Source organism: Penicillium manginii (genome assembly GCF_028828005.1).
Source record: "Penicillium manginii strain IBT 31320 chromosome Unknown utg000006l:1.0-4164085.0:1.0-4166146.0, whole genome shotgun sequence".
In the NCBI taxonomy this organism is placed as follows: Eukaryota; Fungi; Ascomycota; class Eurotiomycetes; order Eurotiales; family Aspergillaceae; genus Penicillium; species Penicillium manginii.
In genome coordinates, this window is record NW_026643107.1 from 1,230,324 (window position 1) to 1,256,156 (window position 25,833).

Below are 25,833 nucleotides of genomic sequence, written 5' to 3' on the forward strand. Positions count from 1 at the left end.
CCTGGGGGTTCGTCGGCTTTCAAGTGATCTGCGGGGGGGAGTTGGGGAGGACATGTGACTGTGCTAGGCCGAGACACATGGAGGAGAGATGACAGTATTTAGTGAATTGTATTAAATGATACTAGTCATGATCAGAATAGTTAGAATAATCAGATATAAAGTATTGTAAGTAGATAATTAATGAGATACTATATAATATCCTATATACTACTATGGTACCTAACTATAGTATAGTTACTCTTGTATACTGCTATGCCGACCCGCCGACGCTAAAACGCGCAGCCGAAATTTTCCCCTTCTTCCTTCTTCACCTCCTTGTGATCATCGCCCTTCCCCGTTCACGTCATGGTGAGTACTTTCTTCCAAATAGAATTATCATACTATCTCCTTTCATTCATTATAATTATAACTAACAATTCTCCTCTCCCAGGCGCACCGCATTGTCTCCCAAGTCATCATCACCGGAGCCCGGGTCTTCGGCCGCGCCTTCGGTGAAGCCTACAAGCAGGCCCAAGCCACCGGCAAACACAACGCCGGCAAGAAGGGAGGTTCTGCCTTCAGCGGTGGCTCCGGAATCACCCTCGATGAGTCCTACAAGATCCTCAATGTCAAGCCCCCCCGGTGGCGGTGCCGAACCCAACGTCGAGCATGTTATGGATCGATTCAAGAAGCTGTTCGACCTGAACGATCCCCAGAAGGGTGGCAGTTTCTACCTCCAGAGCAAGATTCTGCGTGCGCGTGAACGGATAGAGATGGAAGTCCGTCAGACCCAGCGAAAGGCTGCGCAGGATAAGGAATTGAGTGAGGGTTGGAACCCCAAGGTCTACAAGGACCGGTGAAGCAGTGCGCCCAGGACATCTGCTTTTCCGTGATCCCATCATCACTTCCTGCGCTTGTCGTCGCATCTTCTATCGCGTTTGATTCATTCCGACATGTGGTTAGGATTCCGGTTTTCTTTTCACCTGGGGATCCTCGTCCACCTTTCCCTTCCGCTCGTCCACCCGCCCACTTCGGTCGCCTCTCGCGACAAAAGCACGGAACCGCTCGTCTTTTGATTTGGCATAGCATGGCGTTTATTGGGGGGTTCTCGTGAGGGAGAAGCCCTCTATTTGTTTCTCTCCTTCCTGTCTTAGAGAGAGGGATCAACATCGACATCAACTCATGGCGATGGTTTGATCTCTCCAGCCTCTCGGGGCCTTGTGTATATCATCCTGCTTATTACTGCAGCCCCTCCCCTTCTCCACTCTTGGGAAAACATATGTACTATAGCTGTAAACTGCACATGTTCTAATGCTGTTCTTGTCACCTCACCTATTTCTCCTGCATGTCCTGCATAACACATTTAAAGCAACAAAGTAACAAAAGTACATTATTTTGCCACCGCCACGAAACGACCAACTGTCCACCCTCCGAGCCGCTCTTCGGCCTTTGAATACCCCCGACTCACCCCAGGCACAGCAAACCAAAAGCAAACCAAAAGCAAACTAACGGGGAACTAACTTGAAAATGGAAAGACTTTTGCAACCTAGTAAACTAACCGCCATGGCGCCATCCGGAGCGAAGTGGGGGAAATCGTGGAATCTTTCCTGTCCCACTCCGGCCTCCGCATCGGGATAATTCGATCGAAATTATCTTCGTCCTTCCCCCCCGATCTGTCCTATATTCTAATTCCAAGTTTCTTTCGAGTCCTTATCTTCTTCATCTCCCTCTCCCTCTCAATTCACAATTCAATGCCAACTACAACCACAACAATGCGCCCCTCAACCCCCCTCTCAACAACCCTCCCCCCCCACTAATAATGGGCACAGCAACCTTCAACTCCCAATACAACGCAGACCCCTACGCCCTCCCAACAACAGAACTCGTCCACCGCGCCCTCTCCCACGGAATCCGCGCATTCGACACATCCCCCTACTACGGCCCAGCCGAAGACCTCCTCGGCGCAGCCCTCTCCTCTCCCAAAATCAGCACCTCCCACCCAAGAAACACATACCACCTCCTCACAAAAGTAGGCCGCGTTGCCTCCTCCTCCTTCGACTACTCCCCGCCCTGGCTGCGCGCCAGCGTCCGCCGCAGTCTCTCCAGACTCCATACAACCTACCTGAGACGTCGTCTACTGCCACGACGTCGAATTCGTCAGCCCCACCGAAGTCCTGAACCGCCGTTCGCGAACTGCGCCACATGCGCGATGAAGGACTCATACGCTATGTCGGTATCTCCGGATACCCGGTCGACACACTGTCCAGCCTGGCGGAAATGATCCTCCGCGAGACGGGCGAACCCCTCGATATCGTCATGAGCTACGCGAACTTCACGCTGCAGAATACGCGGCTCGCGACGACTGCGTTGCCGAGGCTTTTGGCTGCGGGCGTGGACGTTGTTCCTAATGCTTCGCCGTTGGGGATGGGGCTTTTGCGTAGGGATGGGGTGCCGATTGGGTCTATGGGGGATTTTCATCCTGCGCCTGATGCGTTGCGCGCTGCTGTGCGTGATGCGGCGAGTCTGGCGGATGTGCGTGGGGAGAAGTTGGAGGTTGTTGCTATTCGGTTTGCGCTTGAGTCTTGGCTGAGGGATGGGGCGGCGGTTGGTGGGCTTGGTGCGCCGGTTGCGAGGGGTGTGGATTCGGATCCCGGGTTTATTTCTGTTAAGAGTGTTGGTGCTGGGAGGAGGTTGGGGGTTAGTGTTATGGGGGTTAGTAATGTTGCCGAGTTGGATGAGACGTTGAGGGTTTGGAATAGTATTGTTGAGGGGCTTGAGAATTGTGAGGATGGGGATGGGGAGTTTGAGAGTAAGGGGGCTTCTACTCCAACGGCTTTGACTGAGGTGGTTGGTGGTGCTGCGCCGTCTGCTTCGAATATTCTCACGCCTTCTGAGGGTCTGATTACGGATCGGGCTTGGTCTCGTACGCGCCGCGCAAATATTTTGCAGCTGGCTGCTGAGATTCGTCAGGTTATTGGGGAGGAGTGGGTTGATTATGTGTGGGCGAGCCCTGATGCGGACTTCAAGAACTCTTTGTCTGAAGAGCATTTGGCTCTCGTTAAACGACTTGGGGTTGAAGGGGAGGTCGTCCACGCTTCTGCCGACGATACTACTCTCGATGAGGGAATGTTGACCCCGCCGTTGGATGTGGAGAGACAGCTTGAGTAAATAAGAGATGGCCGGCACGTAGTGTCGGTATATTAAGATTCGCTGCGCAGAAAATACAAGGACGAGCGCATGGTGGTGAATGTTGAAACGCCTCATCGATGCCCACGACGGTTTAAATGGCATCAACTTGAACAGTCAAAAAAGGTTTGCATGTACTGGATCTCTGAGAGAGAAAGGCAATGCCTCCGGATGCTGCATTAAATGAATGAAATGTTGAACGAACTGCAAGTAGAAAGTTGTCTGTTTTATGCCCTCAAAATTCAAGATAATCATTCCGTCGATAGAAGCAGTGTTTAATCATGACCACTAATGCCCTTAGGCAAATATGGGTCCTCGAGGTAAGTTTCCTCCTCAATTGTCAAGGTCCTAACTCCACAGTCTATAGCTTCATCGATTCTTTCCACCGAACTAAAGCCAACAATGGGGCCAGTCACACGACGGCTCACCCAAGCCAAGGCAACCTGGCTCATAGTCCAATCCTTCTTTTTAGCTATCTCTTCCACTCGGTTGATGATCTCTGCATCTATACTCGGAATATCGCTTGGGAGAGTCGTCTCTAGACGATCAGTTGCCCCGACTTGTTGTAGAGGTCGCGCCAGTCGACCAGCATCGAGTGGACTCCACTGTAAAAAACCGTGGTTAGCTCTTGATCCAAACCATGAGTGCTGTATAGGACTGAGACATACTGGAATCAAACCGACGCCTGTCTCGTTACAAAAACGGATCATCTCCCGCTCCTCCTCCCGATATGTGAGACTGTACTGGTTCTGCATAGAAATGAACTTGGTCCAGCCGTGTTTCTCAGCACAGAACTGCATCATCGCAAATTGATAGGTTCTCATCGAACTAGCTCCGATGTAGCGAATCTTTCCATTTCGAACAAGATCATGCAGTGCTTCCATGGTTTCTTCAATGGGGGTATTTGGGTCGAATCGGTGGATTTGGAAAAGGTCGATATAATCTACGCCAAGTCGTCGAAGTGAGGCATCCACTGAATTGAAAATGGCTTGACGAGAAAGGCCTGATCTGGTTGGTATGTGACATGTAAAGAGGCAATAGTAGAAGATACAAAGGGCTTACCAAATTGATTGACGTATTCCTTGTCTTCCCTCATTGTTTCAGCGAATGGGACAACGTATGTATTTTCATGCTCACTGACAGGTGCCCAGCACTTGGTAAGGATGAGAATTTTATGTCGAGGAATGTTGTAGTGTTTGATGGTCTTGCCGAATATTTCCTCTGATACACCGTTCGAGTAGTTGTTGGAGGTGTCCCACTGTTTCAAGTCAGTGCCAAGTTTCTCATCTCGAATTCACAATCTTACAGTATTAATTCCACGATCGTATGCTGCTTTCAACAGAGGAAGTGCCTCAGATTCCTCGAGAATCCAATTGCCGAATTCCGAGGACCCTACACTCATGCCACCAAGAACAGGGACCGAGACATAGAGGCCACTGCTTCCTAATCGTCTGTAGGAGGCATTTGTTTTGTTTCTGGATTCTCGTAGCATGGGGGGGGAGTTCAGCAGCCATTTTTCAGAGATGTATAGTATTCGAGAAATTAAATTTTCGATTCAGATAGATAGACAATGAAGTAATAGTTTCATACGATGAAGATGAATATATTTCTCTGGGATAGATCGGGTTTAAGTAGTTAATAAGTCTTATCGGCACCGTCGAGGAATCTCAAAGTCGTAAGGCATCATCTTGATTTCAAATCACATAGAAAGATATCTCTTTGTGATTCCCCTAGTTCGAGGTGATTCCTTTCTTTCCAGGGATGAATACGAGGTAGGTGTGAGTAATTCTCGGAGTGTCGGGCCGGTGAAGCCAACAAACATCAATCAAAACCCTTGGAATATGACCCCAAGGGCCTGATAGAGCCGTGAAAGAGCGTTTGTTTCCGTATATTTCCAGGATAATTAAGTGCATACTAGTAACATATTTGCCAATTTTTAAACCATCTTCATCCCCTGCACTCTACTACTCAAGAACACTAATACCTACTGTAATTTCTTGCAGTAGAGCCTCACCACCAGTCACGGACACGAGCCGCAGCCTGCTCGGGGCTGATATCACATTGAGCCTCAGCCATCAATTCATAACTGACCGGGAACTCGTGTACAGTCGCGCTTTGCAAAAAAGGCTGACTAGCAATGCAGGCACATATACGAGGCTTACACTTCTTCATCGGTACCATCAAGAGGAGGTCGATGAACACCCGTAAGGTGGGAAAGTGAGTCTCGAAAAGGTCATTGTAAACCTTGGAAGGCGGGTAATCTTCGGGATGGCCTCAGCCAGGAGAGTCTTATCGAGTTCAGCTGAGTGACATGGACCAGAGCGCGCCAATTTGTGCGACTGACACCATACTAGTAGTCTCAAAAGAGTAATTTGCCCACCTGGACACCGTGTATACATATAAGCGAAGACAGGCTAATTTGTGATATAGAAGTAGAGGAGGGTCAGGAGAGCCCTTTATGTACAAAAACACAGAACAGCCGTTAGGACTATGAGATGCCCGATCCTCGGGCCCAAGATGTCCCTCCAGGGCTCTATCCGCCGTAGCGCGGTGCGGGTGGAGAGTCTGGAGAGTCACCCACGGGAGGTCTAAACGCGAATCTAGACTTGTCGTATTGCATCGAAGTTTCGTGGAAATCGCGCTCTTCACAGGGTCGCAGGCCCGCGTAACCGAGATCATCCCTCCGCATGTTCGTATTCGAGCAACCCCCGGGCGAGCCATGTTCATACTATCCTCCCATTGGACGGCTAACTGATCTCGAGGTGTCAGAGCTAGAACTAGCGGCGATGACTATCAAGATGAATGCCGAGGTGGACCATACCTAAGTATAAATTGATCATCTACTCCGCGAAGAGGTCTCATCGAGGTCATAAGCCTTGGAGAATCATAGAAAACCCTCACGACACAAATACCGTTCTAAAGTCATTTCAACTTATACCTAGGTAGTTGAAGGTTCAATATGATTCCCAAAACAGAAAAGGATATGGAGATAATTGCCAAGGCTCGAGGACTCCAAAGTATCTGCTCGGGAGAAGAATACGAGCGAATGATAAGTGGCTGCTTGTATGTTATTTTCTTCACCTGCCTCCGTTTAACGACTAACTATTGCCTCGCCTTCCGAGCGCAGATATACTCCCCTAGCACCAGAGCTCATAGAGGGTAGGTTGCGAGCAAGACAGCTCACTGGAGAATTTAATGCATCTCTTTGCGGAGATGTCAGTTCAAAAAAGACCGATCAACAGAGAGAATCCATCCTCAAGACACTCTTCGGTTGCACAGGACAAAGCATCTATATTGAACCACCTCTCTTTGTCGACTATGGATGTAACATTAGTATAGGGGAGAACTTTTATGCCAACTTCCAGTAGGTGCCACAACCCGACTGGAAACAAATTACTTAATACTCCGTCTCTTTAGTCTTACCATTCTTGACTGTGGATTGGTCACGATTGGGAACAATGTGGAAATCGGCCCGAATGTCAGTATCATCACTGGGGAGCACCATACCATGATCGCAGACCGAAGAGCAAACCGAGGATATGAATTTACACGGCCCGTTGTTGTTGAAGACGACTGCTGGATCGGTGCTGGTGTTATAATCTTAGCCGGTGTGACGATTGGCTCGGGCTGTTCGATCGGTGCCGGCTCTGTCGTGAAGGCAAATATTCCACCTTTTAGTATTGCGGTGGGGGTTCCTGCGCGGGTGATCCGTTCAACCCAACAGGGTTCAACTGTTGAATAGCTTGAGAAATTTTATTTCTATTCCGCTTTTTGGCATCCTTTCCGACCATCTTGCGAGATATGGCTTGTTGCACAATCGGAAGCCATGAGCTCGCGTGTGCCGTTGAGCCGATTATGGGCCACCAGCCAAATGTAAAAGATTCCTGCTGTGAGGGTTCTTGCGGGTTAGAGAAGCAGTTGGTCGGTATCTTCAAATCTTTCATCATATTTACGATGGAATGACTAGTTTATTTGGTATTCCCAAATCATGAACATGATCTGTTCACATTCCACACATTCCCGTACGGAGTGTACGCATAGTGATGCTGAAAGCAATGTATTCGGTGATATGGAAGAGAGGCAGAGGTGAACGACGACGAGGAAAGAAGATATGGATGACTGCCTAATCATCTCAAAGCGATCTAGACTCCTGCAGGATCCATTGAACGAAGGAAGTAAACGCCACGTCGAAACCCCAAACTGACTCGTATGATACATCAAACTTTACTGCACTGATGGACTATGGGACTCGGTAGGTACAAAGTCGGAAATCTCTTCTCGGGCTATTTTCAGTGCAGCGACAAATTTGTGTCTATCTTCTGGACGCGGCATTGGTATCTCCCACATACGTTCAGGGAGGTCGAAAACCAGGATTACGCCTCGGAAGTAACAGCACAGGTCTTGCTTGAACGCCAATGCCACCAACCCCCTGGTTAAAGGTGTCACAAATTTTTGTGTAAGATTTGGAAGGATAGAAAAAAATTCGACGCGTTTGCTCAATACCTTCCATGCACCGTGGCCTTTTGGTGAATTATATTCCTTTCCGAGGAGAGTGATGAGTGATTCGAAAATGGACATTGGTAGAGATTTCTGTGTCACGAGAATCTGAACCGCTTCGATATCAGGGTCCTCAAGGTGGAGGATAACTGTTTCCAAAACATCCAGTGGCAATTCCGGGCTTTTGAGAAAGCACTTAGATATTGGCTATGTGCTTTTCAATGCTCGGATCGCAGACTCTACCACGTTATCCCCTGGGTCGTGCAGAAGCGGTAGTAGAGCGTTAAGACATTCGCTCGGATATTCTGATCTGTGACTGAGAACAAAAGCTGCACTTGCTCTAATCTTGGGGTTCCTTTCCCCGGGTTGAGAGGTAAGAGTCTGGTAAATCCTCTCTGAGAGAGCTTGTTGAACCCCAATGCATTTTGCTGTCTTGATTCTGGCGATTGAATGCTCGTCTACTAAATGAAAAAGAAGACCTTGTACAGTGTGTTATGGGAGATCTTTGAACCGCTCAAAGAAAAAGACCACCTGGACAGTGACCGATACTAGCTCTGGTACAGGAACACATTTTAAGCGATAGAGAAGATCTTCTGTATGCTTTGAATGTCCGCTTAACTCCTCTGTTACTGTTTTGATCCAGAATGCAATCAACTTCATTAAAGCAATGCATCAGAAGTCTCAGGTGTGCTAGCCCGAGTAGGTCACGAGGCTCGGATTCTAATGCCCAAAAGAACCCAAGCAGCGCGTTGCGATCACTCCCGAGTTTTCGTGACATCGAAAGTAGCCCTGAAATGATTCTCCACATGACATTGTAAAGTCCGTTGTATTTCTCGTGTCCTAAAAACTCCTCGGGCTCCAAACTTTGGGTTTCCGTGCCCAAAGGGATAAGATCCAGGGGCGTTTCATCTATCCAGCACTGAACGAAATACGAAGCCGCGAAATATTCCTGGAATATAAGATGCATGAAGTAGTAGATCGCAGAGGAATCTGAGGTGCGCAGAAATGAGAGCCCATCGAGCATGCTGTCGTTCCAGCTCGGAAAATTTCGGTACAGTGCATCTCTATGCTCAGGCAGAAACTCCACGGCAATGTTGTACAGTCCGTTAAAAGCCAGAATTTCTAGTATCTCGAGTTCTTCTCCCATCACTATCTCTATTTCAGTGAAGGACCTCTTGGCTGTCTCTGGGGTTTCTCATTGGGGTCTCGACGAGGATCAAAGCACCAAATTCCAGCCAGTCTACACCCATTCCACAGAACAGCTCCTCAAGACAGGAGAGGTGGTTTCTGCAGATCTGGAAATTTGGCTTTTTGGCTGGACGTTTGATGCGGGTGATATTTTACGGCTTACTATATCTGGATTCATTGCTCACCCCCATCTTCGATCAAATGATCCCCGTCCCAAATACCGGAGCAAGGGCCACGAGCATAATGCAACTTCAAGTTTTTCGTATAAGACACGAATTTGTGATCCATTGGTCTTTTCTATCTCTCCTGGACCTCATATTCTGATTGTGAAGCGGGGCGTTACGCTATGGGTTTGGTTCTGCCTCTTCCACCTGAGATCTTTAAGCGCTTAATCATCACTGTCGGCATCGATTTGACAAGTAAGCAAGTCCTCGGATTTTACTTGCAATCCTTCTTCTACCTAGCGTCAAAGTAGAAGTGTTAGGAAGAAAATTGATTCCACGAATTCTCCGATTTCACTGCATGCCTCGTATCCTCTCCAAGAATGAGCATATAGCCCGTTCTTGATGAGAAGGAGGATGGGAAGGGGAGTAAATACCAGTCAGACAAGCAGATAATCTCAGATCACCACTTGACCAAGAGGTTTCATTGGATGACTAGATAAAAAATACCTTTGGAATAATGATAACAGTGAGTGTGTTGGATCAGTAGTCACAAAAGATCTGCCAATGCTCGAAATGAAGCGCGGTGCAGTGCAGTGCAGTGCATCAACACAAGTCGGACAGAACGCTGGGGAAATCATGGCCGTTTCGGGGACATTCGAACTCGAACTCGAACTGGCATACCTGGCAGAGGTGAGATCATTCAAGTCCAGATTTCATTCCGGCTTGTGGGTTAAGAATAAATGAATAACAGCAAGGGAAAGAAGAAGAACGAAGAAAGGCGCTGAAAATGCAAAAAATGGTGCTGCCAAGCTACCAACGTAAGTCAAGACCGACATTGACATCATCGTAGATGTATTTTATTTCCACGGAGCGTAACGGAGGGTATCTCTAACAATTAATCAAACGCAGAAGAAGTTGACCGATATCGCGCAGTCATAAGGACCTGAGAACGGGCGACGTTTAGGCGGCACGAATCGTGGGCGGCGGACCAGGAGGCAGAGGTGGAGGCGGTTGGGAACGTTGCGGAGGTGGGGAAGCAGGAGGTGGTGGTGGGTTGCGGTAGATGTCGAATCTACTGGAGGACTCATATACCTCGCGCAGTTGGAACCGTTGGATCATGTACTCTTCGTAGTTGGCGGCGATTATTGAGCCCAGAATACTGCCATTGGTGTCTTGGGCATTTGTCAACTCGAGCATACGCCGAGAGAGAATGGTGAAGGCCTGGGAGAATGTCCGGAACACCAACGCAATCTCCTTCGTTCCACCCGATATGTCATTGTCTGGGTTGTTCGGGTCCTCAATCGTGAGACGGTCCCGGCTGCCAAAGTTCTACGGCGGGTGTTAGGATGGTATGTTGTGCAATGGGTCGCGCATTAGGGTTCCACTTACCTTGTTAAAGAACATTGGCGGATTCATACGAATACCCACGTCTTCATACTGGAAGATATTACCGTAGTAATCGAAAAAGTTTAACAGGATCTTGCCCAGATTGAACTCTTCGCGTCGCGGCATATGCTGCAACAGACTCGCAACCAGACAAGTGATGGAGAAACCACCTAGGCCTCCGGTTGGTACCTCGTTGAGCCCTCGAATAAGCAAGAACTGCTTGATGACCGAAACAATCACCGGCATCGCTGGGTACTGTTCCTTCCACATTCTGAACGTTTCGTTCGCCCTAATGCCACTGTCATTATCAAAGGATAAATCAACGCGCAAGCCAGTAACCTTGTCCACGAATTTGATAATGGGCACACGAGCGTGCGCAATACTTTCGATGGAGCCGGGAACCGCGATCCCCGCGTTCTTAATGAAAGCACTGAATGCATAGATCTGGCCAGGTCTTTCGCCAAAGTTTCTCTTCCCCGTGCGAACGAAATCCCGAGACATAAGAACCAAATCAACATCGGCAATGGGAAGATATAGTCCCGAAGCAAACGAACCAAAAGCATGAAGTTCTACGCCGGCATACCTCTCCTTGAACACTGTCTCTAACCGCTGGATGAGATCTTGTCGCACAAGGTGTTCAAAATCATGGGGCTTGATCCAATTGTAAAAGCCAAGAACCTCCTGGTGTAGGCGGGTACCCATGTGCAGAGCACTCATTCCATCGGTCCAGGGTGTAGCCGACTGCGGAGACAAGGCCTTCCAGGCATACAGCACAGAGCCATCACTGTGGAACCTTGACATTGGCTTTCCGACCTTTGTAGAGAATCCCTTTGGTTCGTCATCACGGGTTCGTTTGCGTTGCAAAAGTGCTGATTCTTGACTCTGGACCTGGCTCTGGTTCGCCATGCTCTTGGGGCCTCTGGGGGCATTTGCCGGGGGACTTTCTCTTTTGTCCTCTCCCTCCTCCTCCTCTTCTCCTGGTCCACCCAGCGCGCCCAACGAGATGAAGTCATGGTTCTCGGCCACCGCGTCTTCCTGCTTTGGTGCTACGGCTGCCAGCCTAGCTTTGCGAATCAGCTTCACCACATCAAGCTTCTTCCCCGTGGTCTCATCGGGCGGCGGCAAGGCTGTGTATGGGTCGGGATTGGACCATTTTGGAGTTGGCGCTGGTGCTGGCTTAGGCTTTGAATCGCCATCCTTATCGTCAGAGGCGATGGCACGTCGTTTTCGCGGGCGCGATTCATCATCTGAAGAGTCCGAGAGGTCCATTTCCGCTTCTTCACTGTCACTTAGCGCGTCGAGAGACGCAAATTTGGGGGCCGCCTTCTCTTCGTCATTGGCTGTCAGAAGCTCTGGTGTTGTTTCTCGGTTCGGCGCTAGCAAAGGTCGCTCTGAGGTATGGGGGAAGCGAAAGGTAAATTCGCGTCTGGGACGCGACCGACGGTCTCGGTGGTCTCGGTGATCTCGGTGGTCTCGACCTCTTCCGGATGGTCCTCGGGGCGCATCGTTCCCTTGGAAAACGAAGGGCGCCATGTCGTTGAGAGGGATGGACTGGGCGTGTAACTTGACGAACTCGAAAGCAAACTTGGCGAAAGAAGATGCGATGCAAATTGAGGCCCGTCTCAGGCCAAGAAAAAAAAAGATGTGCGCCTTATCATGGAGGCGGTGTTAGATGGCAGAATGTGGGTCAATCGCCAACTTTCACACTTCACACACAATTTAGACTACTTGGTCTATTTAAACATCTTGTCTATCTCAGCCTGGCTAGGGCTCCTATGATACTCTTGCAAGCCTTTCTCTAGAAGTCCAACAAGGTCCTTCTGCACGGCAAGCTCGGTGAAGCTAACTCTCCCCGTTGCCCATTTGAGCCAACCCTCTACTCTGGCTCCCTCCCCTCTCAACAACCCCACACTCACGTCGATTATCGTTGGTCGCCCAGTATTGTGCCAGAAGACATTGGCTCCGCAACGATTGCAGAACTCCCGGTATACACCTGGGGAGCTCTCATACCGCTGCATTGTTCCACGATCAAAGGATAGTGGCGATCGGTCATCATTGAAGAGATTAGATCTGGGAATAAAGGCCCAGGTTTGAATCGGAAATCCGCTGCCGAGCCGACAGGAAGTGCAGGCACATGTCCCTGCCAGATACTTGGTATCTCCATCGGACAGCCACCATTTGACATCGTTGATGTTTTCTGAGGATTCGGAGTGATAGGGAACTAGCAAGTCAGGCCAGGGTGACCATGCCTGGGATGAAGATATGTCTGGTGAAGTGACGTAGAATCGAATGCCTCCGCAGTGGCATTGACCATGCAGTTCGTCCCGGTGTGGCGAAATGGTCAACGTATCCTGACTTGTGTTGTTGGTATTGACATTTTCGCGAGACAACTGTTCGAAACCGGCCTGTAAAGCACATCTCTCTCTCGATGGCCAACCTGGAAGGAATGTGCTTAGTCCACCATCGCCAGTATCCTCGGTCTGCCAGTGCTGGACACTCTTCACTGGAAGAGTGTCAGTTGCTACAACGACCCCCGAGGCAACTAGATATCTCCCACTCGATGCCAGCCGGGCAAAGATGTGAGCACCACAGTTTCTACAAAAGAAGCGGCTAACATGAGGAGATTCTGAGTAGATCTGTAGTCCGTCCAAGTTGACGGGTCCGTCCTGCATGAGATAATACGATGCACCCAGGAGGCCAGTAATGGCGCGACAATTGGTGCAATGACATAGTTGGAGCAGGGAATGGTCTGCGTCGGGATCCAGCTGGATGGACTGCTTAACGCCCCCACACAAACAAGTGACCGAGGTTGCCATGCGTGCTTTGTTTGCCTTTTACTTTGGAAATTGGAGAATCTGATTTGCTTTTTAGGGTAGATGATTGGCGGATCAATGTTGACTTTGGGTCGAGGCTCACTCAGCTTGCCGATATTCACAGGGTCGAGTGCTCGAGTGCGCAAGTGCAAGATGGAAATGTGCTCAGGCGGGGCGAGTGCAGAAATGTGCTCTCCTTGTAACTAAAAATTGCCAGTGCAGCGACTCGGAGAGTACATCAGTCACTGGCAAGTAAAGAGTAAAGTAGTACCGGGAAGTCACGGGCGGTCCGAGTATAAAAAGCTGGTCCCCCCAAAGTGGAATTTCCCCCACCTCATCCTCTCTGCCGCTTCGCTTCACGCTCAACTCTACGTTTCCCACCTTTTAAACCACCAATACCTCTCTATCTCAAAATGGGTACGTTGCCAAATCCTTTATATGACCCCTTCACTACACGCATGCCGCATCTACCGCTGCACTCTCCAATCTTTGCGTTTTGCACGAGACCCTGGCAAGGCGGGGTCATGGCGGGGTTACCTGCACTCGTGTTCCCCTCCTTTCAGTCATTGACAGACGCTGACCACCACCAGGTTCCGACCACGGCTGCAGCTGCGGTGCTTCCTGCCAGTGCCCTGCCGGCGCATGCCAGTGCCCCGTACGTGAAGTCCCATCATCTTGACCCCTTTATCACCGTCCGAAAAATGACGTGACGTGACCCGCTGGCTAACCCCCCCGCTTTTTCCCGACTCTCTAGAAGTAAACCACTCAACTTGATCACCACGTTGTGATGGGGAGCTGCTTGAACGGATCTTGTTCATTGTCGAATCGAAATGCGAATGGAGATAAGCGATGAGGAAGAGATCTCATCTACCAGGCTGGTAGTGATGTGATGTGAGATCGGGCACTGTGGAGTTCTACCGTCCTTTTTGTTTTCTTTTTTCATGCAAAACAGAGCAAAACAACCCCCAAAAAATGTCTAGTCAATCGTTGTAGTCGAAATATCATGACTCCGGGTTACTGAATCACTTTTATTCCTGTCTATCAAGTACCTTGTGGGCATCGACCCAATTTTCGGGCCCTTTAGACTTGTTGGAGGTGATGAGCTTAACTGCCCATCATACCCTGGACAGCAGCTATGCCACGACATCGATTTGATGTACTTGATGGGTAGATAACAGTCACCATATAGTGCTCAATGCTATGCAGCAGCAGCAGCCTGGCGTAATCTCTCCGAATCAGCATGCAACCCTTGCTACCCTTGCTACCCTCGACTGCTCAACACAACCAATCTCCCCTATAGTAAGTCTACACCTGGGTCTTTCTTTTCAAACATATTGATCCACCTCGCCCCATCCTTCTCGTCGTAATAACCGTATCCGGCAGTATTTCCACGCCGCCATTGCCAATTTCTATCGGCTTCCGCGGCTGATATTTTGCCGATGCGTCTTTTTTGCCTCGAGAACAGTCCCCGTAATTCCATGATGTCTCTGCAGAGACATACATTGGCCTGCACCAACCCAGGAAAAGAATAGCGGGTCATCTGCGAATGGCCTGGGTGCCTTGCAATACTCGTCTTGGGCCCAATAGGTATCGGACCGCGTGCATATCGGCGAGGGTCCGTGGGGACCAAAAGTATGATATGCTTCGGTAGCCTTGACTTGGGTCTGCAGGAGGAGACGAAACGATCCACTTTGGTTTCTCGGCGCTTCGGCCCTACTCGATTCCAGCAAGTTTGTGCCTGTGCTGGATGTGGACCGGTACGTACGTTGGGCCCGATCTTGGACCCGTGCGAGGGTAGCTACTGTAGGTCCCAGTCCCGGTGAGAGCGTAGGGAGCTTCTGAATCCACCATTTATCTGATCTCGCCTCTCAAAGAGGATAATATCCATGCCGCTTACAAAAGGCTGTTATGGCGTGGGGTTTTACGGTTTCTACCGTTCTGCCGATCCCTTTGGCCCGAGGTGTGAGTAGTATTCGCTTTTGATAACTCTACCAGCTGGCGGCAACCTCCCATGTAGTCGATATCCAAAGCGTCTCGCTTTGCTTTTTTAGTTCACAAAGAGCATCATGGAACAACGAAGACCGCAGCATTCCTACCACAGTGGGCTTGGATATGCAGCTTCATAATACAGAACTGCCAATAAGCCCTCGGGGCGCCCCTCCTCCAAGGTCCCCAATCCACGCAAACACCACCTCATAGGCTGCAGCGCCCAGATCCCGACCCTTCGCCGCTCCTGGCGCCGGAAAATTCATCTTGAGTAAACCCCACTGTATGACCACGTTGCCTCTGTCTTCTGAATATGGTGACTGTACGTATCAAGTAACGTGAGGCCCGTCCCGAAAACGATGTGGAGATCTAGTCGACCTGCGCCTATTAGGGTCGATCTTACATGGGATCTCCGAAATATGGCCATCATTATCGTGGTACGATGGTGGTCCAAAGTTTGTTTATGGAAGGCGAGTCTGGTATGGTGTCCTTCGTCACAGGTCCACATAGTTCAAACCGCCGAGTATACCGCGGAGCAACTCCATAATCGTAAGATAACTAAAATGGCAGCATAATGCTTGCTCAATATTGGCGTCATTATATGCGTAAATGGAGAGTGCTTCAAGTTGGAAGTGATATGTACTGCGAAGCTGTGTCAATTTCTAATGAAGTATAGGTAAGTTGTCCATGGCGAGCTAGCACCCCGGGGGACCCTAAACAACACACCCATAGAGCAACACAAAACGCCCAGAATACAAACAAAGAATCCTCATTCGTCGAAATGCTGAGAAAACAAGAGAAGCAGAAACGGAAACGGAAAACACATCGCCCCCAACAAGCTGCCATAACCTACCACAACAACCACACCTCGTCATCTGCATGAACCTAACCGACCCGAGTCAACACCAACACATCGATCTGCGGAAAGGGCCAGAAAGGGTACTCCAAAACACAAGAAAACATATCGGAGATAGCAGCAGGAAGTAGTATGTACAACGGCCACCACCGCCCATCATACAATACCACGTCTTCCCCACTTCGAACTGGCGAAAACCGGACAGGCAAACCAAACCATGCCCCGGTCATTGGCGGGAGCGTTAAGGCTTACCCGCTCTATCAAGGCGGGTAGCGCGTGAGTGGGCGTGGAAAAAAGAAAGTGGAGACCGTGAGGAGTAACAAGGCCATACAGCAGATGCATAGTTACTACCTACTCCGTACCTACTCCGTATTGCAAGAGCATTTGACTCGACCACGCGATGCGCTGGGGTTTGCCTCACGGATCACCCTCGCCCGTAGTTGGGGAGGAAACTCCTGTCGGCAACGAATGAAGAAATGAGAATTATTCTTTTCTTTTTTTGGACTCCGTACTCCGTACTGAGTCTTCCTTTTTTCTTTCCGGTATCGAATCGGAGGCAACTTACTCCGCAGTTGTCGTAGCCTAGCTTACCACTACTACCTAGCTGGGAGGCAGAGAGTACGGAGTATGTATGTACATCATAGCATGAATAGCTAAAGCGAGGCTCGAGAACACCCTGGGCATTTTGGTACTAAATCAAGTATAAAGCTAGCCTTTCCCCCCCCCAGTCAGTTTCGTTTTCTTCATCCAGTCAAACAAACATCCGACCATCTTCCAAACAAAGCATTCTTAAATCTTTTCACGGTTTTATCCCATTAACCAACCCATCCACCCAACATGTCTCCCTGCTCCTGCAACTGCTGCTCCGGCAACTGCAACTCTTGCTCCTGCTCCAGCTGCACTGTATGTTATCCCTTTCCTTTAAATGGATATTATTTGCTCCCTTTCCCCGGGGTAGACTTGGTTAAGGAGGAAGGTCTGATGATTCTACCAGCACTAAGCTAGCACACCCGGCGCCGCCACCGCCATCCTCCTCCAACTCGACAACCCATACCAGACCCGGCCTTCCCTTACTTTCAAACTAGTGGGAACGACTAGTTAGTATCTGCTACTGAACTACGAGTGGTCCTTTTTCCTGTGCAATACAATATTCGATCATGATTGGGTCTGGTTTTGATTTTTGGGGTCTTTGGGATGGGTTGCTTTGTTTTTAGTGTATGTTTAATGCTCTTCGGTCCTTGAGACTTGCAATATCATATTCGGGCTTTTTCCATTGTGCCAGTGTTCAAGTTCTGTTTCATCGTAAGCTACTCGCAATTCGGCCTCATCCGGGAATGTTTGATAGTGGAGAGGCTTCCAAGGTTCAAGTTAGAAATTCCAAGGTTTTAACCTTGAAAAGTGAACTCAAACCTTACCTTTGAAGATATTACGCTTGAGTAGTTTGCATTTGTGCATTTACTGCGGTGGTGAGGTTGTTCTCTGGAAATGTAACACGCTGGTATGTATTCAAGTTCAAATCAAAATCTAATCCTCACACCTCGAATATATGGAAGCAAGACGGCATATCAATCGATGCATATGCAATCAAATAGTTCACACGGCGAGATCTGTTCATAGCTCGTCTTTCGACCGGGGCGCGCTATCGCCCTCATCGCCACCAGGGCAGACGGCTGGAGTTGTGACGAGCATCGAGTAGACACACTTCTCATCCTCGGCCGTCTTGAGGATCTCGTTTTGTTCACCACACTCCAAGACAACCTTGGTCGATCGGTTAGGACCGTTCCAGCAGTGCTGGCCATTTTCGTACTCGAGTGAGATCTTCTCGATGGAAATGACATCTCCCGCCTCGTTCAGCTCCTCGACGCTCGTGTAGCCAATGCGGACGAACTTGCCCATAGACATAGACGAGCCGCCCTTTCTTTGAAGTTGTTTGGTGTCTTCCAAGAAGCAGTGTTCATAAGTGTACTCGCCGGCGTCGAGCTTAATACACTGTCCCTTGAGGGCACGGAAAATTCCAGCGGTACCGTAGTCCTTCTCAAGGTCGGCGTGTTGGTCGCGAAGCTTGTTCTTAAGATCTTTCAAAGTATCCTCCTCGGACTTGAGTGCATTGCGCGCCTCCGTCAGAGCCTTGGATTCTGAGGTCGATCCTTCCTCGGTCTTGGACACGACTCCACTGGATTCGAGGAAGGCTTTGAGAGAAAAGAACTGGTCTTCGAGGAACTTGACAAGGGTAGGCGGAAGCCAGGCTGCAAGCTTGTATACTGTGATATTTTGTTAATAAATTGCCCGTGGGACTATTGGGGGCTCCACTTACGTATGTCAGATTCGTTGCATCCATCCTCCGTGTTCTCCCAGTGCGCCCAGTCAATACCGGAGTTTTCATCATCAGCCTTGGCAATTTCATCGAGATCTCGCTCCTCGGCGGTATCCTCATCGTTACCAAGCTCACGGGCAGCATAGTCCTCCCAACCGCGGACGGCGCGCTTCACACCCTCATCGTTGAAGTTGGGGTTATATTCAACCTTAAATTTAGAGAGAATATCTTCAAGCTCCTTCAGCCGGGAACGAGCCTCGTCTCTCTGTCCACGAACAACAGAAAGCGCATCGCGCAATTCCTCAACGCGACCCTTGGCAACACCAGCAAGGGCATTGACCTTGCCCTTACCCTTTCCAGAACTGCGGACCACCTTGCGCTCCTCATCCTCGACCTTCTTCAGTTCAGCCTCGAGGCCCTCAACCTTGACCTCAGAGCCCTTAATCTCAGCCTCCAGCCGGATAACGTGATCTTCAATCTCCTTGACCTGTCGTCCAGCATCCACCAGAAGGTCCTTCTTCTTCTTCAACGCGGCAGTCCTAGACTTCTGCCGCTGCTCCTCCTCCTTCCGCCACTTCTTACCAATCTCCTTGCAGCGGTCCTCACACTTGGTGCCACCAGGGCGGGCCCATTCATCACTACCATCACAGCACAGCTCGTAGTCGCAGATTCCATCATTGACACGCTGGAATGGCACGAAGGAAGGCTTGTGGCCCTTGTTCTTGCAGTAGAATCCGGGCAATGCGACAGCGAGGTCGACATCACTGTATCCTGGACGCTCAGCCACCGTCAATGGCGAGTTGCGGGAGAGGTGCGAGCAGGCTGATGTGCCGGGCTCATCACTTCCGTCGGGACAATCGCAGAAGTCATCATTCACGGCGGAGAATGGAATCTTAACCGAGGGATTCGAAATGCAGGTGAAGGTCTCTTGATCCTGGTAGAACTTGGCATCTGCAGATCCATAAGAATTAGCATAATCGACGTCAATAGCACGAGATATTTGAGTAGAGGCCACTATTTACTACCCCATTGATGATCCGCCGGGTGTGGACACTTTGGGGGTGGGGATAAACAGATCAGGGTTCGGGTGCTTACACTCCGGGGCAACACCTCGAGGGCGTGAAATTTTGTCGCTGCTCGCCCGGGCAGTAGACCCGGCCACAGCCAGCAGGAAAAGCGACTGAGGGAGTCTCATGATTGAGGCATTGAGCTGGGGAAGGATTGCGGAGAGAGCTTCGGGCCAGCTGGTGATAAGTGCTTACCTAATTGGGAATCCCGCTATCTTTAAAGAGTATCGCCTGCAGTGGCAAAGATGACCAGCGCAACGATCTTGATTCTGCAGTTCACAACATGGGCAACGACGGTGGAAGGTGAGTTTTTGGATACACAAGTATCAGCTCTGCTATTGAGAAACATCTGACATGTTATCTACAGTATTCCCACCCGCCGCGAACTCGTTCGTGAAGCGGCCCGCGCCCCGACGACCGCTCAACTGAAAGAAACCCAGCGCGAACAGCAAGAACATTTCTGGGCAACTTGCCCACTTTCGCATAAGGCGCTTGCGCGACCGATTGTATCGGACAGTGTCGGAAATCTATACAACAAGGACGCAGTGCTGCAATTCCTACTTCCCGGAGACGATGGTGAGGGCATCAGCTCCAAGTCCGACTGCGAGGAGGTCCTGTGCGGCCGAGTAAAGTCTCTCCGCGACGTGGTCGAGCTTCACTTCGAAGTTGACACCGAGCTGAGCGAGCACCCTGCGGACCGCGTCAATGCGCACCGACACCAGCGCCGCGAGGGCTGGATCTGCCCTATTACCGCAAAGCCAGTTGGACCAGGCATGAAGACTGTCTACCTCGTGCCCTGCGGACATGTCTTTGCCGAGGAAGCTATTCGCCAACTCAAGGGTGAAAAGTGCTTGCAGGTAAGTGTCTTTTGCTATAGCTATTTTGCGAAGAACAACAAAGCTAACAAAAATGTCTCCAGTGCAACGAACCCTACGCCGAAGAAAACATCATCTCAATCCTCCCTACCAAAGAAGAAGACAAGCAACGCATGATTGCCCGTGGCCAGAAACTCGCCGAGCAGGGCCTCACTCACTCTCTGAAGAAGGCTCCTGGCTCAAAAAAGCGCAAGAAGCATGCTACCACCGAAAACACGACGGATGTTCCTAGCGGATCTACAGAAAAGGCCGATACTGCGTCTGCTCCCAAGCCGAAGAACCAGATTAACACGGGAACGCCTACTCCGGCTTCCTCTGGGAATGGAATCAAGAATGCATCCACGGCATCGCTTGCGGCGCGCGTACTAGAAGAAGAGAATGAGAAGAAGAAGCGGCGGAAGATGATGGGTCGCAACGAGAATCTCGACAGCCTATTCACTAAGAAGGACGATGGTAAAAAGAGTGCAGATTTCATGACTAGAGGTTTCTCTATTCCCGCAGCGCGTCGGTAGTTTCTTTTCAGCGTGATTCGCCATGTCGATTGATTTCTATGGAGTTGGTCACGGAGTTTACAGGGGGCCTTTTTGGAGGGGCGTATTTGATGCCAGCTAAGATGGCTACGATCGTGCACGAGCACTGTACATTTCTTTGGGAATGATGGAATTCTTTCAAATAAAGCGAATGCAAATAAATTTCTAGTATACACAAAAGGATAGCCTGATATCAAAACGACAAATGCCTCGAGAATGGCCGAAAGCTTCCTGCCAGCCTCACGGTCCATCATCTTCTTTACAGAGTCGCCATTGGGTGGGAACGCTTGTAAACATAACCACCCTTGGCCAAGTTGTACATTGCCTCCTCGGTCATGATCAATGCCCTTCACTTAAGCCCGGCCCTGGCGCGTCTCCGGCTTCTTATGTTTGATATTCGTCTTGGGGGTAATGAGGCCGCGTTTAATGTACTCGGAGTAAATGACCTTCTTGCGACCAGCGTCCTCGTCGCGGTCGGACTGGCGGATGCGGGTGGCCTGGAAAGCGAGGTTGGGCGGCAGAAGGCCAGCGTCCCAAGCACTGTGTAGCGACTTGGTGACGTTCTTGGGCTTCTCCTTCAATCGGGATGAGAGGGCGACGATCAGTTCGCCGATGGAGTTGGATGAGGTAATAGCCTTGTCCGGGATACGGCGGTTGTGCAGCTGGCTGAGACGCTTGATGTACTGTTACGGTTCAGTTAGCAAGTTTCTCACTCAGGAGGCCCAGGGTGAAGAGGAACATACAGCAAACTTGATCTTGGGGTCGACCAGGGAGAGAAGTCGGTAGGGCTCGGTCTCGACCTGGCGATCGCGCTTGACGAACTCGGTCGATTCGATTTGGGCCGCTTCTTCTCCTCCAATCTGGTTGAACACAAAGACGAGGGCTTCCTTGGTTTGCTGGTCGGGGAACTTGATCTCCCATCCCTGGGTTTCGGAGGGCTGGACGGTACAGCTCTCGATCATCTCGCGGATCTGGGTATTGTGTCGGTTGACCTGGCAGATGCTCTCCAAGGGCTTGCCGAGCAGGTGAAGCAGGCAGATCTCCACGGCGGTTTGGTGCGCAGCAGGGAGGATGGGACGAGTGCGGGTTTGTTCACCGAATCTAGAGGCATCGATTGATTAAAATCCATTCGGTATCTTCGGGGGTTACGGGGACCGTGGTCTCTCCGCGTAAATAAGGTGAAGCGAATCCAGCACATACCGGTGATATTTATCGGCATTGGAACTGCCAGCTTGGGTCCATTCTTGCTCAGGAAGATATCCAACCTTGGCCAATCCCGCCCAGGTCTCCGCCTGGACGTAGTTGTCGCCCTTGGCGAGTTCAGAGGTCTCGCCTCCAGCCAATTCGCCCTCCGCAGCAGTGGACGATTGTGACAGTTGCGAGTCTCCGGTGTACGGGTCGGCCGCGCCAGGTGGCTTTTCAGAGTTCCATAGCTTGCGACGAGTGCGGTCTAAGAAAGACGGGGAGTCGGAGGCATAGCGACGGGTCTGGTGTTGGAACTGGCGTGCCAGTGGTGAGACACGCGGAACGGCTTCTTGTCTGCAGCTCGAGCAGACATACAATGCCTCTCGCAAGGGTAGGCGTGTGACGGGGCGCATGGTCGCGATATGGAACTTGAAGTGATCAGCTTTGATGCGCGGGCAACTTTTGCTCGGCGAAACAAATTGAGATATGGGTCACGTGACGCTAATGCTTGGCATTTTTGATCTATGAACTGGTACCATCACATTAAGTAATATTGCGTTTTATGAGGTCTATGAGGAGTAATTGAATCAAGTTGGACACAAGTGATGTTCAAGTAACTACTTCCGCAGGGGAAATATGCGGTCGCACTAGAATTCAGGGCATTCAGATTGTTCTAGACCTCGGGATCTGGTAGGTACATGATATAACTATATAATAACTTCCAATTTTTACACCTGCTCTAAGTTCCAAGGCTGCTAAAAGATTTTGAGTACTAAAAAATCGAATCAGAGCCGTAATTTTCGATTAAGACACCCGCAAATTACTCTGAATCAACATTAAGTTACGTACTATCTACTACTAGCCAATTCTCTAATTTTTGGGGTTAGCTGATTCGTGGATGGCCATTAGCCAGCTAACCCCGAACTTCAAGATGGATCCGAAGATAGTCGGGGTTACCGAACATATTCCCGATATACTTTTCCACTAAGTAGATTACAAACCTTGGAAGATCAAAAGGCCTATTACTCAGAAACTTAGATATCAAGGTATAAAATAGCAATTAATATCGCCCTATAGCACATTCATTTCCACTCCAACTACCTATCAATATACCGCCTCATCATCGACTCACTATGCCTGCCCAATATGACACGAACACCACGGCCAGCGAACTAGTCAACGACTACAAATCTATCATCCAAGGCAAAACAATCTTAATTACAGGAGCCTCTCCAGGATCCCTGGGTGGATATTACGCTCAAAATATCGCAAATGCCAGCCCCGCTTGCATCATCCTTGCCGGCCGAAACATAACCAAACTCAAGCAATGTACCGAGGAAATCCAAGCCGAAAGCCCAAACGTCAACATCCGCACCCTGAAATTGGACTTGAGCTCTTTGCAGGGTACGCGTGATGCAGCTGCCGAGATAGTAGACAACTGGAATGACATTCCTGTCATCGACGTCCTGGTCAACAATGCCGGGATCATGGCGCCAGACTACGGAGTTTCGGTGGATGGGTTTGAGTCACAATTTGCTACGAACCATCTTGGTCCTTTTATTTTCACGAATTTGATTATGAAGAAGATTCTCAAATCTACGAGTCCGAGGATTGTGATGGTTGCTAGTGATGGGCACCGACTTAGCCCGTTACGTTTTGATGACTACAACTTCGATGTGAGTGAACAGCCTTTGGTTAAAAAATATGCTACGAAACAAGGAATTATGTGCTCAATAATTATAGGAGGGAAAAACCTACGATAAATGGGTTGCCTATGGACAGTCTAAAACAGCCAATATGCTAATGGCGTTGTCGTTGGCAAACAAGTTGAGCATGAAGCATGGCTTGCTTGCGTTTAGCTTACACCCCGGTGTTATTCTCACGAACTTGGGCAGTCATCTTGATTGGGACGATGTGGATGCAAAAGGACTTTGTAGGTTGGCCCTGGAGATGGCATTGTCCTACCTTCGATCTAATTCGCGTATAGGGTCAACTGATCGGCGACTGGGGAACGCCGAGGGATGGAAAACATCCTTTGATTTCAAGGCACCGGAAAGAGGCGTCGCGACACATTTCTATGCTTCTTTCGACCCTCTTATCAAATGTATGTGAACATTTGCAAATTGGCCCCAAAGTGCAAGCTGACATACTATTCATCCAGCGCATAATGGCGCGTATCTCATCGACTCGCACATCGCAGATCCCTTGGTAGACACTCTTAAACCATGGGCAACCAGTGACTTCGAAGCAGAAAGGTTGTGGAGATTGAGTGAGAAGTTGGTGGGTGAGGATTTCCCTTACTAGATATTACACACACAACACGATGATCCATCTGATTAAAGAAAAGAAGAAATATTGAATATACAATCATCTATTGTACGGAAAATGTATATACACTGCATCGCTCATATCATAGTGTAACATGAAAGGAAAAGAGAAACTCCGGAGAACATAAGGCTTTTTTACTCGCGAACAAACATACCAGCCATACCCATACCGGTACCAATGCACATGCTGACAACACCAATGTCCTGACCGCTGCGCTCCAACTCAGGTAGCAGATCAGCCAGCTGGCGAGCACCGGTAGCACCGAGAGGGTGACCGATAGCGATAGCACCACCGTTGGGGTTAACCTTAGCCTCGTCAATGCCAAGCTTGCGGACACTGTACAGAGCCTGGGAGGCGAAAGCCTCGTTGATCTCCCAGACACCGACATCGGGAACAGTCACACCAACGCTCTGGAGCAGCTTGGGAATGGCAACAGCAGGGCCAATACCCATCTCATCAGGAGCGCAGCCAGCAACGGCAGAAGCGACCCAGCGGGCCTTGATGGAACCGGAAAGACCGAGCTCCTCGGCAGTGGAACGGCGCATCAGCAGAGCAGCGGCGGCACCGTCGCTGACCTGGGAGCTGTTACCGGCGGTACTGGCACCGTCGGCGGCGAAAGCAGGCTTGAGAGCAGCCACCTTCTCGAGGGAGAGACCGTGGCGGATACCGTCATCCTGAGCAACGGTGATCTCCTGGGGAGCAGCGTCGGGGTTCTCGGCGGAGTAGGACTTGGTGGTGGTAGGGACGATGCCGGTGAAGCGACCGGCCTTCTGGGCGGCAGAAGCCTTCGCGTGCGAATCGACAGCGAAAGCGTCCTGGTCCGCGCGGGTGATACCGTAGCGCTTGGCGACGTTCTCAGAGGTCAAACCCATGGGCATGATGCAGTCCTGGGCATCCTGGGAGTGAGACTCCTTCAGCTCGGGCCAGAGGACAGTGGGGATGGCGCGGGAGCCGTAGTTGCGAGTCATGGACTCCATACCACCACCGACACCGACATCGACGGCGCCGGCGCGAATGCCGTTAGCAACGGCGGTGATAGCGGCCAGGCCGGAGGAGCATTGGCGGTTGATGGTGTTGAAGGGGACGGTGTTGGGGAATCCGGCGTGGATCTGGGCCATGCGGCCGGCCTTTGCGCCACCGAGCTCTTGCAGGACGGAACCAATGGTGCATTCCTCGATCAGGGCAGGGTCGAGGTTAGGGTTGGCCTTGAGAGTGGCGCGCAGAACGCTGGCAAGCAGCTCTTCGGGGTAGGCATCCTTGAAACCACCCTTCTTGGCGCGAGTGACGGGGGTACGGAGAGAGGAGAGGATGACAATGTCGTTCGGCGACTTCTGGAGCACCTGCTTGAGTCCACGAGGGATTGGGGAGGCCATTGTTGCGGTTTTGTTGGGAGAAATAAGCTGTTAACAATGGGGATCGGCGAAAAGTGTATATGGGCCGAGGGTGCGTATATCCGGGAATTTCGAGACTCCTCTTCGA

At 50.3% G+C, this 25,833-nt stretch overlaps 11 protein-coding genes across 11 annotated transcripts; 5 read left to right on the forward strand and 6 right to left on the reverse strand.

The window, feature by feature from the left end:
- Positions 1-345: 345 nt before the first annotated feature.
- On the forward strand, positions 346-839 carry N7533_008818 (import motor complex subunit PAM16; the record flags this gene model as incomplete). The annotated part of the gene is made up of 3 exons (XM_057105468.1): positions 346-348; positions 431-607; positions 669-839. 3 exons carry the CDS (start codon positions 346-348, stop codon positions 837-839), a joined length of 351 nt encoding a protein of 116 aa, XP_056956917.1.
- Positions 840-1,798: 959 nt separating this feature from the next.
- Positions 1,799-3,147, forward strand: N7533_008819 (D-arabinose 1-dehydrogenase (NAD(P)(+)) ARA2; the record flags this gene model as incomplete). Its single annotated transcript, XM_057105469.1, has 2 exons — positions 1,799-2,208; positions 2,247-3,147. The coding sequence occupies 2 exons, from the start codon at positions 1,799-1,801 to the stop codon at positions 3,145-3,147; spliced, it is 1,311 nt and encodes a 436-aa protein (XP_056956918.1).
- Positions 3,148-3,440: 293 nt separating this feature from the next.
- On the reverse strand, positions 3,441-4,657 carry N7533_008820 (aldo/keto reductase; the record flags this gene model as incomplete). Its single annotated transcript, XM_057105470.1, has 4 exons — positions 3,441-3,770; positions 3,834-4,168; positions 4,228-4,423; positions 4,472-4,657. 4 exons carry the CDS (start codon positions 4,655-4,657, stop codon positions 3,441-3,443), a joined length of 1,047 nt encoding a protein of 348 aa, XP_056956919.1.
- A 1,467-nt stretch (positions 4,658-6,124) lies between these two features.
- Positions 6,125-6,907, forward strand: N7533_008821 (sugar O-acetyltransferase; the record flags this gene model as incomplete). The annotated part of the gene is made up of 3 exons (XM_057105471.1): positions 6,125-6,218; positions 6,307-6,529; positions 6,583-6,907. 3 exons carry the CDS (start codon positions 6,125-6,127, stop codon positions 6,905-6,907), a joined length of 642 nt encoding a protein of 213 aa, XP_056956920.1.
- A 3,067-nt stretch (positions 6,908-9,974) lies between these two features.
- Positions 9,975-11,933, reverse strand: N7533_008822 (putative topoisomerase family protein TRF4; the record flags this gene model as incomplete). Its single annotated transcript, XM_057105472.1, has 2 exons — positions 9,975-10,343; positions 10,404-11,933. The coding sequence occupies 2 exons, from the start codon at positions 11,931-11,933 to the stop codon at positions 9,975-9,977; spliced, it is 1,899 nt and encodes a 632-aa protein (XP_056956921.1).
- Positions 11,934-12,133: 200 nt separating this feature from the next.
- Positions 12,134-13,216, reverse strand: N7533_008823 (GFA family protein; the record flags this gene model as incomplete). The annotated part of the gene is made up of 1 exon (XM_057105473.1): positions 12,134-13,216. One exon carries the CDS (start codon positions 13,214-13,216, stop codon positions 12,134-12,136), a length of 1,083 nt encoding a protein of 360 aa, XP_056956922.1.
- Positions 13,217-17,666: 4,450 nt separating this feature from the next.
- On the reverse strand, positions 17,667-19,564 carry N7533_008824 (uncharacterized protein; the record flags this gene model as incomplete). Its single annotated transcript, XM_057105474.1, has 3 exons — positions 17,667-18,316; positions 18,370-19,320; positions 19,465-19,564. The coding sequence occupies 3 exons, from the start codon at positions 19,562-19,564 to the stop codon at positions 17,667-17,669; spliced, it is 1,701 nt and encodes a 566-aa protein (XP_056956923.1).
- Positions 19,565-19,719: 155 nt separating this feature from the next.
- Positions 19,720-20,823, forward strand: N7533_008825 (replication termination factor 2; the record flags this gene model as incomplete). The annotated part of the gene is made up of 3 exons (XM_057105475.1): positions 19,720-19,739; positions 19,804-20,293; positions 20,356-20,823. The coding sequence occupies 3 exons, from the start codon at positions 19,720-19,722 to the stop codon at positions 20,821-20,823; spliced, it is 978 nt and encodes a 325-aa protein (XP_056956924.1).
- Positions 20,824-21,194: 371 nt separating this feature from the next.
- On the reverse strand, positions 21,195-22,439 carry N7533_008826 (mitochondrial 54S ribosomal mL50 protein; the record flags this gene model as incomplete). Its single annotated transcript, XM_057105476.1, has 3 exons — positions 21,195-21,524; positions 21,585-21,942; positions 22,042-22,439. 3 exons carry the CDS (start codon positions 22,437-22,439, stop codon positions 21,195-21,197), a joined length of 1,086 nt encoding a protein of 361 aa, XP_056956925.1.
- A 720-nt stretch (positions 22,440-23,159) lies between these two features.
- Positions 23,160-24,330, forward strand: N7533_008827 (uncharacterized protein; the record flags this gene model as incomplete). The annotated part of the gene is made up of 4 exons (XM_057105477.1): positions 23,160-23,702; positions 23,770-23,959; positions 24,014-24,130; positions 24,188-24,330. 4 exons carry the CDS (start codon positions 23,160-23,162, stop codon positions 24,328-24,330), a joined length of 993 nt encoding a protein of 330 aa, XP_056956926.1.
- A 158-nt stretch (positions 24,331-24,488) lies between these two features.
- On the reverse strand, positions 24,489-25,727 carry N7533_008828 (3-ketoacyl-CoA thiolase peroxisomal; the record flags this gene model as incomplete). The annotated part of the gene is made up of 1 exon (XM_057105478.1): positions 24,489-25,727. The coding sequence occupies one exon, from the start codon at positions 25,725-25,727 to the stop codon at positions 24,489-24,491; it is 1,239 nt and encodes a 412-aa protein (XP_056956927.1).
- Positions 25,728-25,833: the final 106 nt, after the last annotated feature.